At 43.4% G+C, this 18,228-nt stretch overlaps 1 protein-coding gene across 5 annotated transcripts in view; it reads left to right on the top strand.

The window, feature by feature from the left end:
* The window catches only part of MDC1 (mediator of DNA damage checkpoint 1), a 165,098-nt gene extending 148,460 nt beyond the window's left edge, over nt 1–16,638 (top strand). For all 5 annotated transcript variants that reach the window (XM_077463035.1, XM_077462870.1, XM_077462953.1 and 2 more), the window contains 4 exons: nt 4,483–4,665; nt 6,075–6,200; nt 13,474–13,584; nt 13,692–16,638. In XM_077463035.1, the coding sequence (XP_077319161.1) occupies nt 4,483–4,665; nt 6,075–6,200; nt 13,474–13,584; nt 13,692–13,880 (609 nt within the window). In that variant the 3' untranslated portion in view covers nt 13,881–16,638. The remainder of the gene's footprint in view (nt 1–4,482; nt 4,666–6,074; nt 6,201–13,473; nt 13,585–13,691) is intronic.
* The last annotated feature ends 1,590 nt before the right edge of the window (nt 16,639–18,228 follow it).

Raw genomic sequence — 18,228 nt, 5'->3', positions numbered from 1 at the left:
GTTGTGCATTTAGAGGGGCAATGAGAGAAACTGTTGGATTGCGCTCTTCTGACATCAGCATGGTTGCATCCTGCATTGGCTTTAATGCACTCACAGCGTCCTCTGCATTTGACACATCTGTTTCGTTGAGAGTGCAGAGATCGGATAGCAAGGTGGCACAGACTGCAGGTTGTTGTTCTAAGAACCTCTCGACCAGGTCGTATGCACTGTTCCATCTTGTTGGCACATCAGTTATCAGCTTATGATTCTTCAGGCCAAGACATTTCTGTTTCTCTTTTAGACAGTGGCTTGCTCTAGTGCTGTGGTGAAAGAATGTGGATATCCATCCCACTCTGCCAAGAAGCCTGGAGAGTGTGGCCACGTTCAGCGCTCGCTGGGATGCAAGGTTTAGTGTATGGACAAAGCATTTCACATGGGGGAATTTCCCAACTTGAGCTGCAACTATCATGTTTGACGCGTTGTCGGTCACAAGCACTACAGATTTATCGGACAGTTACCATTCTTCCACAACACGAGACAGTAGCTCTGCCAGATGAGCACCCGTGTGATATTCATAAATGGCTCTCGTTTGTAGCACATGCGACATGATCTGCCAGTCCTTGCTAATGTAATGTGCTGTTATTGTAACATAATACTCAGTCGTGACTGAAGTCCATGAATCACACATTATTGCGGCTCGACTTGCTTGGCTCATTGACGCAATTATCTGAGCTTTGGTTTCGTGGTAGAGTGCAGGTATAACGTTTTCTGTAAAGTGACTTTGTGACGGGATCTTGTAACGTGGCTCTATCGTCTTCAACAGGTAGCGAAACCTAGTGTTGTCCACAACAGAGTAAGGTTGCAGGTCCTTAGCTATGAAAGCTGCTACAGCTTTTGTTATTCTCTTCCCCTTTTCAGAGTTGGACGGCAAAGTTGAGAGTATTGCATTAATTGTTGGCTGAGCTGGGTCTTTTTCCTTGGCACTGGTGGTGGTGGTGGTGGCAGGTGTTAGCATCTCTGAGTGAAAACTGCTAGCATGGTTTCTGAAATTAGTAGTATTCCCTAGATATTTAATTTTTGTGTGACAGGCTTTACACACAGTGTATGACTTGTCCAATTCATGCTTCCCACTTTGTTCATGTTCATAAAATGTGCCCAGATGTTTGCTTTTAAAAAGCTAGGTGCATTTTTATTTCTCGTTCTTTTTGGTCTCCTTCTGCCATTTTTACTAGTCTAGCATCATGCCATGTAATTGTGACAGGGGTGATGACAATGTTGTCTACAAACTGTCAGTATTAAAAAAAAAAAAAAAAAAAAAAAAAAAAAAAAAAAAAACTTTAAGTGGTTAAGCCTAAAGCTTGCCACAACAAGATCACTAGAAAAGTAACAAGTTTCCTCTACTAGTATGATGTATGAAATTGTATATGTCATTATTTAACATATTATTGATATGTTAAACAAATAGTTAACAAAAATCCTATTCTACCTCACGCTGTGACTGTCCCATTGTCCCTGTGTCCCACCAACATCCTCCTCCTGCCCCCATTTCATTAAATTATGGTTTTATGTATTTAAAAAAAAAAAAAAAAAAAGATAAAACAGTAAAGTAGTTAGCCCAATTTTTTGGTATACCATGAAAATTTGACATTTGCATTAAATTTACAGTGATGGACAGATACAGATTAGATTATACGATATTTTTTATTATTTTATATTATATATTCTATCTTAGTTTAGTAGTACCGTACCACCTCTTTTAGTCTAGTACTACTAGTGTGTGACAGACACTAAGAGACACAGTGAGTTACCCCTACCTGTGATGATGATGACCATGAGTGAGCTGAGCGCAGTGCTGTTCTGGTGCTGGAGCAGGTCTCTCTCTTCCTCTCCTGCTGCTGCCTGTGAGTGAGGACTGGAATCTGAGGACAGAACAGAATGACAAGTTTAGTGAGTGTTCTAGTTCTTCCACAGTGTCTGTGTGTGATAGAGACACTGACATGACAATGACACAGTCAGTTACCTACCTGATTGATTTGATGTTGGTACTCTGACTTTGAGCTGAGAGGCAGTCAGGCAGTGTGGCACTGTGTCTGACTGGCAGTGGCACTCAGGTACTGGTCTGGGCTCTGTACGGAGCTGGTCTCTCTCCTCTCCTGCTGCTTGTGAGGACAGTGCGGCCTAGCTTGGGTCTCTCTCCCAGTCCTGACTGCTGTCACACTGTCCCCCTGAGTCGGGTGATGGGCCTGACAACGGCACTGATGGTCGGTCTCCCTCTCCCCCTGTAACAGCGGCAGCTTGTGCTCTGTGCTGGCCTGGGGAGGAAGGCAGCCCACTGGGAGGAAAGCTCTGGGGGGGGACTGGGACTCGGAGGAGGTCAGACTGCAGGGCTGGCTGTCAGTGTCGTCTTCTCTTCTCTGAGGTGCGACACAGGGGGATGACGTCATTGGGAGGCAGGAGAAAACTGCGCAAAAGCTTCGGCTGCTTTCGGTTCCACTCGGAGGCAGGGCATGGCACGGCGCGAGGATGACATCATCCTCAATAATCGAATACTTAAAGCTGCAGCATCGATGCTGCATCATGGACGGTCGAATGCCGATGCATTGATTTGACGGTAAATCTCAACACCCCTAGTGTCCAATCACCTGAAGGTATGAGCCTATAACACTCCCAGTCCCTTGGTAAGTTATATCACTTTAATGAAAAGGTCTGTTCTCTGTTGCATATCCCCTTTAAATTTTCAACCAAAGACAAACAACTTGCGCGCTAAAATAAACGTCACTGTGAATAATGTAAAGACGATAAAATAAATATACAGTCATGTGAGAATTTTTTTTAAGATTCTCATTAGTTCAAAGTGAATACAGACGGTCCCCGGGTTACGAACAAGATAAGGACTGTAGGTTTGTTCTTAAGTCTAATTTGTTTGTAACTCAGAACAGTAAATTTTTAAGTGCAACTCCAGCATGTGCAATGATGTGGGATGTTCCAGGTGCTTCTGGGCATGCAGCTGTGTTATTTGGGGCTCTTGTGGCCATGCAATACTGCAGTGTGGCATGTGTCTGGTGCTGTAAGATGGCTGCTCAGGTGTAATCGGGACCAGTGTGGAGTGCAAACAGCCGTCAGAGACATCACACCACCTCCGTTTGTAAGTAGGGGTCATTCGTAACTCGGATGATCGTAACTTGGGGACTGCCTGTAAAGTGTCACAAAAGGTAAAACTTTTTTTCCCATTTTGAATAGCATAAGGGTGGGTTATAAAGCGTAAGATTTTTTATTTTTTCCTGTGTCCCATTAGGTAGATTTCCCTTCACTTCCTGTTACATAGCCAAAACAGGAAGTAAGAGGAAATCCCTCCAAAGTGAGGTAACCCTGGGGGTGTCAGACCTAATCTCTCCTTGGTAAGATTTTTTTTTTCTATTCCTGTTCTGATGTCAACCAAAACTGTGGTATTTTCTTTTACTTTCACTTTTGATAATGACAGTAAAGTGGACAGTGGGAGGAAATGACCCACAGCTTTTCACCTGAAGTTATCTGCTTAGAAGCAGATGGCTTATAACCCATGGTATGACTTTGATTCTAGGACCTATACTGTGCTCCAAGAAATTGATTTACTGGCAAGTCAAAAATCTTAATTTCATGGAGTATGTCCCCTGTGAGAGATGTGTTTATAGGTGGAAACTTTATAATACTTTGACTAATTCAAAGGGTCCCTTCTTACCTTTTTCGCAGAGCTGCTTCCACTCTTTAAAGTGTCCCTTGGACAGTCACCATAGAGAAAGAAGGCTCTCCATGTAAATGTATTGTGTTTAAATTGAAGCCCAACTCCAGCTTGTCTATCACTTTAAATACTGTAGTTTGTTTAGAGCAGCTTGGCAATTTTCTTTTACTATCAGTTGTGCCTGCTGTCAGTGCTGTATAGACTATATGTAGCATCAGCTGTATTCAGTGTAGATTGCTGTGTTCCAGCAGTGGTACTTTCTGTATGCGGCCGAAAACAAAATCCAAACACTGTTCTGCAATTCACAGGAAGCCTTGCGTTTTGTCCGTGAATACAAGGCTTCCTCTGATTGGCTGAAATAGAGATTGTAATGTCCTCCTACTGCCTCTCCACCTCAGAGGAAGCCTTGTATTCATTGAGAAAATAAAAGGCTCCCTGTGAGTGGCTGAGTAGCTCTCAGTCTGACTTGATTTTGTTCCAGCAGCAGACAGGAAGCCCCGTACTCATACCCGAACACAGCTCTATATACTGTATGCAGTTAAAGCTAAATTTTGTACAGTGCTGACAACTGCCATAGCAATGGAAAAAATGGTTTGTTTGAGCAAGCTTGGCCCAAGTTAACGATTTAAAGTGATAGCAAGTGATAGGCTTTAAACGTGGCAAGCTGTATTCTTTAATATTGTTTGAAATATTCAGAGATGTAATGTAATTTAAATGATAAAATGCAGTAAAAACTGATGTCACAGTATACTTAAGTGTGAGTGTTTTTTTTTTCTCTTCCTCAGGTCCTGTTCACAGGGGTGGTGGATGCAATGGGTGAAGAGATAATCCGCTCGTTGGGTGGGGACATTGCAGACTCTGTGTTTGATTGCACTCACCTGATAACAGACCGTGTCCGAAGAACAGTGAAATTCCTCTGCGCACTTGCGAGAGGCATCCCCATTGTTACACTGGACTGGATAGACAAGGTGTGTATTGTCTTTTTCAAAGCATATTGATCTTAATCAAATTGCATGTTTTTTAGTCTTGGTTGTTAAGTGATACTGCTCAGTCACAACTCCATTGGTGGCTGCTAGTATAAATATCTGTTGCATTCAGGCAGAGACAAAGTTGGAGAAGTTAATAGAGTAGGGAAGGGTAACAAAAATATGCCTTGGTGGCACCGACATTAAGTGGCCATTAAATATTCCCAAGGGAAATATAATAAAACTTGACCGACGCTCTAGCTCAGGGGGGCCCAACCAGTGGCCCGGGGGCCAAATGTGGCCTGCGGAGCCCTCTGATGTGGCCCGTAACCTCTTTCTGTTGGATTGCAGATTGGCAAGCCCAGATCATGGGTTGCAGACCCGCCATCCCAGAGCATCTGTGCTGTTAATAAAGCCGGCAAAGCAAGCAGCTGTAGGGCAGAGCTGTATAAGCTGATGCTTCCTTTATAGCGCCGTCTCTTGCCACAGACTGAGTGATACCAAATGCACTCTGCCGGGGACAGCAACAGCAGGTGATACCAGAATGGAAGACTGTTATTAAAGGTCAGTTTATTGCTAATTACTAAAATTGCAGTGTATATATGGGCATATCTGCGCAGTGTTTTCTGGGCTGCTTTCAAACTGATCCGCAGGTGCAGTGCACCTTCAGGTTACCTGCACTGAGGCATAGACTTCTGTTATTACCTGCGGGTTTGGTGAGCTTTCAGAAAGTGCACCATACCTGCAGGATATAATAGAAGTCTATGGCAAAGTGTAGCTAACCCGCAGGAAAGACACAGGTGCACTGCGCTTCATTAGTGTGAAAGGCCCATTTTGCACAATTGGTCCAACTCAATCGAACCCTCCATTCACCTCTATGAAACGGCAGCTGTAAACAGATTTGTGTCCTTTTACACCCACCTACCTCCAATCTGATTCGCAAAAAAAAAAAAAACGGAAGGGGATCAATCCCCTTCGGTTAGGGTTGATCAGATCAGAGGACCCATAGAGTAGAGTGGGCCGTTTCCGTGTCCACTCTGCACGGACCCGTCATCCGCCTGCTCTGCTCATTGTGGCCAGCGACCGTTTACCAAGTCGCTTAAGTGGCCCTCACTCTAAAAAAGGTTGGGCACCTCTGCTCTAGCTTAAAGCTTAACTCCAGCATTCCTTTCAGAGTTGTACAGGCTCCTTTTGTGTACTGAAATCACTTGGACTGATTTTTACAGTGTGCATTAGACTTGATGTTGCAAGTTAAATAGTCAGGAGGTCAGCAATGGCAGCCATACATTTCTCTTAGTAGAGGTATCTATTTTGTACTTGAAAGCCTAAAAATGTCAATGTTCTAGCCTTATCTTTTATGCTTTTATTGTCTGAATGAATGATTTCCTATCTTCCTCTGACTTTTTTGACAGTGCAAGAAGAGCGGCTGTTTCTTGTCTCATACAAAATTTCTAGTGAAAGATAAAGAACAAGAGAAAAACTTCAACTTTGTACTGTCACAATCTCTGCAGAAAGCCAAGAGGAGTCCACTGTTTGAGGTACAGGGCTATGATTGTCACGTCACTCCAAAGATGGTTGGCAGTGAAATGCTCCAGCCTATGATTGGCAGGGTGTTGATTTGCTTCAGTTATATTTGGATGTTTTGTGTTCGCTTGCCTGTGTTTTTGTCATGCATCAATGTAAATGCATTTTAAACAAATCTCAACCTGAATTCAGATAAAAGACATTTTCCATCATTGATTTGCTTATGAATAGGAAATCCGTGTAGACCTAGGGCTTGTGTACATAGGTGTTTGTTTGCAACTGAGCCCATTTTCTTCATCCTCCTCATGTGAATATTATGGCTGTAAAACTGGATTTCTTTATCGTACATCACGGGACACAGAGTACCATAGTAATTGCTATGTGGGGTATATAGGCACCTTCAGGCGATGGACACTGGCATGCCCAAAACAGGAAGTTCACTCCCTATATAACCCCTCTTCCTACCAGGAGTACCTCAGTTTCTTAGCCAGTGTCTAAGGTGTTGGTCACGACTGAAGATGTGCTCTGAGGAGCTCCAGGAGGGATTCTTGCTGGATTTAAAAAGCCTCCACAGACTAGATCCATCCAAAGTGCCACTGAGGCCAAGGTGTATGGTACCCGGGCCTCGCATAAGAAGGAGATTTTGCCTGTAATGCCTCTCCTTGCAGGGCTGGACCCCGGGACACAGGGCTTTGGTCATGATTACATTACCTATAGTTTTTCTATAGTTTTATAGTTTGGATCTGTCTGTCAAAGCAGTATCCTACGGCGAGGATAAGTTAAGGGAAGAAGTCTAGGAACTGTTAAAAGTCCACCTATGGTTCTTTCTTCCTTGAGTAAAATGTTGTCATGCATTAAGTCTCCACTAGAGGGCGTAAATGCACATACCTTTAACGTTGCCTCTCAGTTCAGCTCTGTGTCAAATGCCTAACACGTTCGGACATTGATCGGACATTCCGACAACAAAATCCATGGATTTTTTTCAGACGAATGTTGGCTCAAACTTGTCTTGCATACACACAGTCACACAAAGGTGGTCAGAAATTGCAAACGTCAGGAACGCGGTGACGTATGACGAGCCGAGAAAAATGAAGTTCAATAGCCACTGCTGCTCTTCTGCTTGATTCCGAGCATGCGTGGAACTTTGTGTGTCGGAATTGTGTACACACAATCGGAAATTTCCGACAACTGATTTTGTTATCGGAAAATTTGAGAAGCAGATCTCATATTTTGTGCGACGGAAATTTTGATGGAAAATGTCCGATGGCGCCTACACATGGTCAGAATTTCTGATAAAAAGCTTCAATTGAACATTTTCAGTCAGAAAATCTGACTTTGTGTACGGGGCATTAGAGTAGGTGTGTGGTCTCAGTCATGCAGCTCATCAGGGGATTCCTATCCAGGAAAGAAGTCTGCCTTTGTTTCTGCATTCTTCCCCCTGAGGGAAGGGGGCTAGCCGGTACATCAGCAGTGTACCCCCCCTCGGGAGGCGCGGTGGCTTCCCATATATTTGGTGCTGTATTGCGGTTTTTTTTTTTTCTCTGTGTCTCCCCGGGAATGTGTATTCCGGCCTTCCCTCCCACTGGGTCTGCCGACTGGCAAGACCCGAACGACACTCGTGCGTTGGAACTACTTCAAATTTGAGAAGGGGGGGGGGCAGGTTGATGTGCGGAGGGGGCGTAGCTCAAGCACGGCGCCGTGCGCAGGATGTAGCATCCACGAGGCGCACATGGCACAGGCGCTGGGAACACAGAACTTGTATATACAAACGGTGCTTGATTCGGCAGCACATATACAAAATACAACTCTCCTCAGCGAAAGAGCTGGAGAATAAAATGGCTGTGGATAACAGAGGACACAGTAGCAGTGGGGTCAGGTAAAGTGCTGCATACAGGCATTTTCCCACTAAAGGAAACACTTTTTACTCAGCACCAAGCTGAACTTTATTAGCGACATTGTGTGCTAGACTATTGCTCAGCAAGTAGTGCATTTACTTAGTGCCTCTGCTTTTGTGCTTAGCACAATGGCTACCAAAAATTCCACTCCTAGGCGCCGGGAACGCCAGTCGTGCCTCCACACTGTCATCCTCTCCCGAAATACCAGATGTGGCAAGCAAGGGTGAGTCATTGGAAACAATTGGTGGTGCAGCTGCTTCTCACATTTCAGCCCATGTATACGTGACTGAAGATGCATTTTCCTCCGTCCTGCTGGGCCTAGAAGGAAGATTAGCGGCTTTAATAACATCCTCCGCTGTCAGACTCAGGGTCAGTCCTAGGCACAAAAGAAGTCATGGGGCGGAAACCTGCAAAGCAGAATTCTAAAGCTTTGTTATGAAGGCCCCCCTCCCCAGAGTAGGGGGAAAACTTCTACAATACTCAGAAGTCTGGCAAGAGGAAATTTAAGACAGATGTGTCATCTCCAGGGTGTCTCTAGGGTACAAACTAGAATTTCGGGAGTTCTCACCGTCTCGTTTTCTGAGGTCAAAAGTTTCCAAAGATCCAGGGAAAATGCAATCTCTTTCAGGCACTAGACCAATTACTGGCTCAGGGGGTGATCATACAAATCCCCACAGAAGAGCAAGGTTTTGGGTTTTATTCAAACCTCTTTACGGTACCAAAACCAAATGGAGATGTCGGACCCATTCTAGAGCTAAAGAATCTAAAGCAGTTCCTGAAGATCCGATCTTTTTCGCATGGAATCGATCAGCTCAGTGGTTTCTATCCTACAAGGAGGAGAACTTCTGGTGTCATGTCGACATCAGGGATGCATATCTGCATGTCCCTATATTTCCCGCTTGCCAAAGGTTTCTGCCGTTAGAGGGTAGAACAGCATCATTTCCAGTTTGTAGCCTTGCCCCTCTATTCGCCTTTGCATGAGGTTGTCAGGAAAGATGGTGGCTTCATTCAAAGTTGTTCCCTATGCCCAGTTCCATTCAAGACTGTTGCAAAAGAGTATCCTGTCTGCTTGAAAAACAAAACGATTCAATCTTTAAACTTGCCAATGCGGCTGTCCCTAAGGGTGTCCCAAAGCCTCAGTTGGTGGTTGCTAACCCAGAATCTGCTGAAAGGAAAATCCTTCAGACCGGTTATCTGGAAGGTGGTAACGACAGATGCCAGGCTTTCAGGCTGGGGAGCAGTGCTAGAAAAGAAAGCTGTCCAGGGAGAGTGGTCAAGAACCAAATGGACCTGGCCCATCAACATCCTGGAGATCCTAGCAGTGGGTCTGGCTCTAAAGGCCTGGGTATTCAGGTTACGGGGTTGTCCTATCAGGATCCAATCCGACAATGCCACAGCTGTGGTTTACATCAATCACCAAGGGGGCACCAGGAGTCTCGCAGCACAGAGGGATGTGAACCATATCCTATTTTGGGCAGAAAGGAATGTTCCGTGCCTATCAGCAGTTTTCAATCGGGGAGTATAGAGAATTGGCAGGTGGACTTCTTGAGCCGCCAGCAGTTGCTCCTGGGGGAATGGTCTCTTCACCCCAACATTTTTCAAGCTGTTTGGCAGAAATGGGGGACTCCGGACGTAGATCTTCTGGCGTTCAGGTTCAACACGAAGTTGGTCAACTTTGTGTCTGGGATGAGGGATCCACTCACATGCGGAACAGATGCGTTGGTTACCCCGTGGGATCAGTTCTCACTGATGTATGCATTCCCCCCTATTCAGTTGTTGCCACAACTTCTTTGCAGGATGAAGCTGGAAAGAAAGCTGGTAATTTTGGTAGCCCCAGCATGGCCCAGAAGGTCCTGGTATGCAGAAATTGTAAAGATGGCGGTGGAGGATCCATGGTCCCTTCCATCCTACTTTACGAACTCTAAATGTAAAGGCTTGGCTATTGAAACCCACATTCGGAAGAAACGTGGGCTTTCCGAGTCAGTTATCTCTATCTTGATTAATGCAAGGAAGCCAGCTTCCAGAACTATATATTATAGAGTCTGGAGGGCTTATGTTTCCTGGTGTGAATTATATCAAAGGGAGAATTCTTGCCTTTCTACAATTAGGGGTAGAGATGAAGTTGGCCTTGAGTACTATTAAGAGCCAAGTCTCAGCTTTATCGGTCTTATTTCTAAGATCGCTTGCTTCACATTCTTTAGTCTGGGGTTTTATGCAAGGGGTGATGTGGCTTAATCCACCAGTTAGATCACCTTTGAACCCTTGGGACTTGATCTTAGTTCTGTCAGTGTTAAAAAAAACAGCCATTTGAACCGATAGAGCATATTTCCTTAGTCCCTCTGACAAGGAAGTTAATGTTCTTGGTTGCTATATCCTCAGCATGGAGGGTTTCGAAATTGGCTGCTCTTCCTTGTAAAGAGCCATACTTTATTATTGACGAGTGGTGGTGTGCCCTCGCCCAGGTTTTCTGCCAAAAGTGGTCTTAGGTTTCCACCTGAACCAAGATATTGTCCTGCCATCGTTTTTCCAAAACCATGTTCCAGGGAAGAGAAGTCACTACATTGTCTTGATGCGGTGCGAGCGATCAAAGTCTATTTAAAGACGACTGCTCAGATCCGGAAGACTGATGTCTTATTTGTACTTCCAAAAGGTCCTAAGAAAGGACAGGCAGCGTTGAAATCCACTGGCGCTCAGTGGATTTGGCAAGTTATAATTCAGGCTTATGATTTAAGGGGTAAGATTCCACCTTTTCAAGTCAAAGCTCACTCTACCAGGGCAGTTGGTGCTTCTTGGGCAGTGCGTCACCAGATCTCCAGGGCTCAGGGTTTTCAGTACATACAGTCACCAAGTTTTATCAGGTGGATATAAGAAGGTATGAGGAGATCGCCTTTGGGAGCAGTGTGCTGCAGGCCGCAGTATAGGTCCTCAAGTCTGGGGGTGCCCTACGGGTTGTGTCTCAAATAGCATTGCTATGGGACATCCCACATAGTGATTACTATGGTGCTCTGTGTCCCATGATGTACAATAAAGAAAATATGATTTTTATAACAGCTTACCTGTAAAAATCCTTTTCTTGAAGTACATCACGGGACAGAGAGGCCCCTCCCCTCTTTCTGGGGTTTAGATATATTGCTTTACTGAGGTATTCCTGCTAGGAGGAGGGGTTATATAGGGAGTGAACTTCCTGTATTGGGTATGCCAGTGTCCATCACCTGAAGGTGCCTATATACCCCACATAGTGATTACGATCTTGCTCTGTGTCCCGTGATGTACTCCAAGAAAAAGGATTTTTACAGGTAAGCTGTTATAAAAATCCTATTTTCTTTATTGTACATCATGGGACACAGGGCACCATAGTAATCACTATGTGGGATGTCCCATAGCAATGCTTATATGAATGTTTACAGTCTCTGTAGAGGGAGTAAGCTGAGTGCCCCAGCTTTAGTAGAGTGTGAGCTTGGGGTACCTAGTACAGCAGGACTGTCCCATCTGTTCTACAATCAGACATATATTGCAGCTGCTACATGATGTTAAGGTGATGTATAGACTCAGGGTAAAAGGCAAGGCCTGGGCAGCTGGTTGCAGATGATGGCTGGAAGACCGGAAGTGACCAAATTCACTGTAGGTGGGCAGCAGGAACTGATCGAAATTTTACATGGCTCTTGCAAGCAGGAGCAGCGGCTTCCTAGACACTGTATGAAGTTAAAGTGGTTGTAAAGCCTTAAGGTTTTTCACCTTAATGCATTCTATGCATTAAGGTGAAAAACCTGTGCTGCAATGAAAAAAATGCTTTACAACCACGTGAATGCAAAATTGAGAAATAAAAAACTGCTGGCAAAAAATAGGCTGGTCTTTTACTATAGCAGACCTGAAGAAAAGACATCCATTCTCCTAGAACTCTAGCAAAAAATTGAGGAATTATGGTAGTAAGGAGGATCATTCTGGGCTGGCCAACAATTTTTTTTTTTTTTAGTTTGTGTCCATTCCTCTTTTAGGTGGCGATATAAGGCAAAGGTAAGAGCCTTCCTGGGCCCTTCAGTGGACAAGACAGAAAGCAGATCAAAGCATCTTCGTGTAAAGTCAAAGCATTTGACTTGCTTTCTGAGTTTGCCATGTCCATATCCTTTAATGTGGATATGATGTGCTTCAATATATACATGTTACTTCTAACTGATCAGGTTAGAATAATAAAGTGGAGAATCATTGTAGTCTCTGCTACTACAGTGATCCTCACTTTCTTTGGGATACCATCACCGCCATGCCTCTCTACCTCGTCCAATCAGAGATGCAAAGTGTTCTGAATGGCACCTGTGCCACGCAAGCAACTCTCTGTGAATACCACGCAGTATGGGGATTCACTGGTTCCACGGACACTGGCCAGATATGGAATATGCATCCCTACATAGGTCTAACCTGGGCCAGCTATGCAAAAAAAATACCTTGAATTCAGCTTTCTAATATGCATGCTGCCATTGCTGTCTGAAATGCTGGTTATCTGTCTTCAAAGCTTTTGGTCACAGGCTTGGGAAAACCATGCAGATCAGATAACCAATTTGACTTTGTCTTTTAATTGCTGAATACTTGCTTTGGACCATTGAATTTTGAAGGAAGAGACAGTGAGGCAGCTACTAGCATTTTCAGAAGTACAAGAGCAGTAACTTGTGTATTTTGCTTTTGACAAAATATTCACTGTATCCATTTGTTCCCACACACTTGTTTGACGTCTTAGCAGTTGCCATAAGACTCCTCTGTGTACTGAGAAGAGTGGCCGCCGAAGACGCACTAACCTGATTGTATCTGCCAGTCATACGTAATCAAAGTCACACTGTACATGATGAGATTCACCAATACAACAGATTTGCTGCAGCTTCTAGAGTGATGGCAATGAAAATGATAATGTTAGATCACTGAAGCACCCCTGCTGCTGAGAATATAAATGGCACTTCAAACAATCTTGATTCTGTTGCTGTGCAAGGCCACCCCAGTGATCTTTCACTTTTGAGATACTTTCTGGGGTAAGATGCCTGGTTACATGCTGTAATCTGTGGTCACTCCCACCATCCTCAACACTAAAATACATGATAGTGACAAAGGAACCTGTGGGAGGAATTGCAGAGCATATTGAGGGACTTAAATATTTGACACACCTGGGAATGCATATGAAGTCTGCAGTTCCTTTGGGCATCTTTTCAGAGCAACAGAATGAAGATTTTACAAACAGGTGCCAGGACAAGTAAGTATAATGTGACTTCTTTTAAAGGAGTATTTTCATTTTCAGCACCAGAATTGCTCTAAAAACTGTAAACTCCCATGTATGAGCAGTATTTTTATTCTCTTGGTTTCATCCCCTCTGCTGTTTAATATTCTTGACCTGCTTATTCTGTGCTTTTAGGGCTACGAAATTCACATCACACCCAGCGTCAAGCCAGATCCTGAGTTAATGAAGGATATAGTTAGCTGCAGCGGCGCAACTTTCCTTCCCAAGATGCCCCGGACATTTAAGGTAAAGAAGAGCCTTTTTTTTTTTAGTTTAGTTGAATAGCACATCATCCTATTGTTCGCTTTTCAGATTGTGTAATACCATACATCTTTATGAATTCTACCTTCTAGGAGAAGTGTGTCATTGTGTCGTGCCCAAAAGATGCAGCACGGTGCAAGTCAGCGCCATCGAGAATACCAGTTACTACAGCTGAGTTTATTCTAAGCGGAATATTGCGCCAGGAGGTCAATCCAAGCGCCTACTTGTTAAGCAGCGAAATGGAGGACAATGCACCAGCTCCCGCCAAAAGTAGACGCTGAGTTTGTATGGAGGACAGTCATTTTTAATAGGGATTTTTCTCCAATAAACAGTGTAGATAAGCTCCAGTTGAATAAGATTACCTTTTGCTTTCATTATGTAAATTATATCATGATCATGGAGCCTTCTGTGTGAAAAGCTGGCGGTCCTTGACTTGTGTGTTATGCAGTTGTTCTGGGGTAATTAAGCCGAATCTACGCATAGTTGCTGCCTTGGAACTATTGTTAGACATGTAATGGCTTCTTCTGTCAGTCTTTCACACAGGCATTTAAGGATCCCAGCACAAGTCTCCAGAGTATGCCAGCCACTGAAAGCCAGTACATGTTCAAAGTGCCTGAAGGGAATTATTATTTTTTTGGTTAAAAAACTCCCCATCTTGTATCCTTAGGAGTTGTTGAACTGTTGAGGTTTCTGACACTGCTTTGAAAACACAACAGATGCTGACTAAAATGTATGACTTTTTCTGGTGGAACTGCGAACGTCGTTCTGCTGATCTGCCTGTATATGCACGTGGAGTTTGTGCAGATTAGACTAGATTGTACATGCCAGCTGATAGCACTTATATTGCCCTTGTCATCCTGTAGTCACTGATTTGTGCAGCAGTGCTTTCTGTCCACTGGCATTCACTGCTTAAGTTTATGTAGCCTTACTGTATCATAGTGTGAATAAGTATATTGTTCTAGATTCAGGCAAATTTTGTTTAAAAAAATAGAAAGCTCCAACCTGATCCCAGGGTTAGGATTGACATGAATCAAGGGATGAGGACAGCACTCCTTTTGGTTTGCAACCTTGGTAATAGATGGGTGCTTGTAGTGACAGTAGATGATGGCACAGAGCAGATCATAGTCAAATGATAAGTCACCAGCACTATGTTACAAACATATACACTCGTTTACTAGTGCAGTGTCGCAGTAGTCAAATAAGTCAACGTTTCGGTGTTTGCACGTGGGCTGAGTCCCTTCCTCAATTCTTGGACACCACAGCAGGTACCATTCCAAATTGTTTTAAAATGTCATAGTAAAAGTTACATTTTAAAAAAAGAGAAAAAAATGGGTCTAGAGGGCACCAATACAATCTGACACCCCCCCCCCCTCCCCCCTCGTAGTCAAAGCCACCCTCCCTCCTCCTAGAAGGGGCCCCGCTGACATAATAGGAGATGCACAGCGATTGTGGGCGTTCTGAGTAGAGAGAGGCAGTGGGTATGCGGAGGGTATGATTGGGTCTAGAGGGTGCCGATACATTTTTTCTTTTTTTGATCTGTAACATTTGCCATGACATTTTATAAACAAACATATTTGTGGATGGTAGCTGCTGTGGTGTCCCAGCCTTTTTCTGTCTTTCTTTTTGGTACCATTGTCTCACCCATCCACCTATAGTGTGGATAGCATGGTATTCTAATGAGTGGGAACTCATTAGAATACCATGCTATCCACACTATAGGTGGATGGGTGAGACAATGGTACCCAAGATCTACCAATTTTTCTTTTTCTTTTTGCCTTTCCTCAATTGACAGTGTCCCTAGTGATGTCATGGTGGCATAATCCCTAAAACAAAACGTTGCAGTGCTACAAATTGTAAGTTAGCGCTATGTTGCCTTAAGGAAGGGACCCTGCATGGCCCCGAAGCGATCGCTTGTTTGACTAATGTGACATTGCATTATTAAATGAGTGTATGTGTTTGCAACTGGGTGCTGGTGATGTCTTCTCCTTTTACTAGTGTTGGGATTAACCCATTATGGCTGTGAATGACTGCACATATGCAGACTAACAGTTTTTTTTTTTTTAAAAGAACAGCAAGGCAACCCTGCAGTAGTGATGTTTGCAGCAGAGCAATACTAGGCTTTTAGAATGGAGCAACATGGGCAAATCTCAGCTGTACAATTGTGTTTCTATAATTACTAGTGATTATTTGCTGCAGAACAGTCAGATGCTAAACAGATGGAACAAAGTAGCATGTAGTTGCAGCAAATCACACACAGTTGCAAGATCAATCACCACTATTGTGTATTTTACACAATTGGCATCAATTTGTTTTATCTGTTTAATGAATGTAGGCATACTCCAGGTTATTGCTGTCCCCCTCTAAGCCCCTGTCAACTGGCCACCCCCAGTACAATTTTATGCTTTTAGTTTTTTTCTTACCTTTTTTGATGTCCTCCGGCCTGCTGGGCCTATTCAACCCAGGTGACAGATGACATCTTCTAGCAAAAAAGAGGTACTTTTGGGGGCAGCTTTAAAATGAAGGGTGAATATAGCCTGAACTGCATCCATCCTTCTTTAATTTTAATCATGAGTGAAAATGGAAAAACTAAATTATCCTGGAGTTTGGCTTTAATCACTAGTGATTGTAGTACTGTGGTTGTATTATTAAAGACTCATTTTGGAAACTCTGCTGCACCTGTAGGTTAATTGTTCTTAACTGCCAAGTTTATAACAGAAGATGAAGCATCAAAATTGTACCTGGTCAAACACAAAGGGTAAATATTTGTAAAAAAAAAAAAAAAAAATATATAGGAAAACATATGACCCGTAGCAACCAGATCACCGCTGTCATTTTTTCCATTAATGGTGACTGGTGTGTGGTTGCTATTGGCAGTAGACATCTTTCACTTGTTTAAAAAATACCAATAAACCCCATTATTTGTGAGGTCCTATTTTGTAGATTTTCAATTTCTGATGCAGCTCTGTGAGTATATTGTTCTTAATCTTTGCCTGTATATAAAGCAGAGCCCTGTGTACATAATAAAAATAATGTATTTTTTGCCTTTTGTTTCTTTTTTTCTTTGAAATTGCTTAATTTAAAACACTTCATCTTAACACCTTACTATGTGTATTTTAATGTCAACATGTTGTATTTGGCTGCTTATACCCTTCTTGCTTCTTTCTTCTTGACCTTAGTGGTGTAACCACTTTCTGCCCAGCCAATGTATGTATATAAAGCCCGGCAGATGCTATCTAGTTCTGGGAGAACGTATCTGTACTGCCTTCCAGGAGTACAAGCCCCCTGGGGTGTGCTGAGACACGATATAAAATTGCTGCATCCGCCAGACAGCAGATCACCGATCATGGTACTGGGCTGCTGAGATCAGCCCTGGTACCATGTGATTGCTGTGACCAATCACAGCGATCAGTTACAGTAGCAAACAAGGCTGTCGTTCATGATGCCTTGCTTACTACTGTGTGATCTCAATGATTGGTCACAGCAATCATATGGTGCCAGGGCCAATCACAGCGGCTCTGTACCATGTAACAGCTGTGACCAATCACAACAGTAAACAAATGTTTCATTAATGCAGTGCTCGACAAAACCCGGTCGCCAGGTCGCATTGGCGACTAGAATCAGCGACCTTGCGCCTGGGGCAGCATAGCTGGGGGTATCCCGTCTCCGTGGACCCCCCCCCCCCCCCCCCGCGCGATCGCGTCGGGCCGCGCCGCAGGCGGCCGGTAATTGAGCCCCCGGCTTTGAGGCCTTCTGTGATCCTATGGTTCCTTCTGGAATCTGGCGCCCTCTTGTGGTGGTCGTTGGAATTACAACCAACAATGCTAATGGGCCAGTCTTTCTCCATCCCTTTACTTAGAACCCCTAAACAAAACAAAAAAATATATATATTTATATATATATATATATTTTTATATATATATATATATATTTTTTATTATTTATTCTAACACCCTAGAGAGTAAAATGGTGGTCGTTGCAATACTGTCTGTCACACCATATTTGCACAGCGGACTTACAAGCGCACTTTTTTTGGGGAAAAATTTTTTATTTAATAAAAAAAAAAAGACAACAGTAAAGTTAGCCCAATTTTTTTTTTTTTTATATTGTGAAAGATAATGTTACGCCGAGTAAATCGATACCCAACATGTCACGCTTCAAAATTGCGCCCGCTCATGGAATGGCGACAAACTTTTACCCTTTAAAATCTCCATAGGCGACGTTTAAAAAATTCTTCAGGTTGCACGTTTTGAGTTACAGAGGAGGTCTGGGGCTAGAATTATTGCTCTTACTCTACCGATCGCAGCGATACCTCACATGTGTGGTTTGAACACCGCTTTCATATATGCGTTCGCTTCTGCACGCAAGCTTGGCGAGACAGGACGCATTTAAAACAATTTTTTTTTCTTATTTTAACTTTTATTTTTATTTTTTTCACTGTTCTTTTTAAAAAAAAAAAAAATGTGTGTCACTTTTATTCCTATTACAAGGAATGTAAAAATCCCTTGTAATAGAAAAAAGCATGACAGGTCCTCTTTTATATATGAGATCTGGGGTCAGAGAGACCTCACATCTCATATTTACACTAAAATGCAATTTAAAAATGTCCCTCTAAGAGCTATGGGCAATGAC

Source organism: Lithobates pipiens, unplaced genomic scaffold (genome assembly GCF_037356315.1).
Source record: "Lithobates pipiens isolate NorthernLeopardFrog02 unplaced genomic scaffold, aLitPip1_a1.2 Scaffold_1, whole genome shotgun sequence".
Taxonomy (NCBI): Eukaryota; Metazoa; Chordata; class Amphibia; order Anura; family Ranidae; genus Lithobates; species Lithobates pipiens.
Note: the sequence above shows the minus strand (reverse complement) of the source record. Positions and strands in the feature narration are given on the sequence as shown.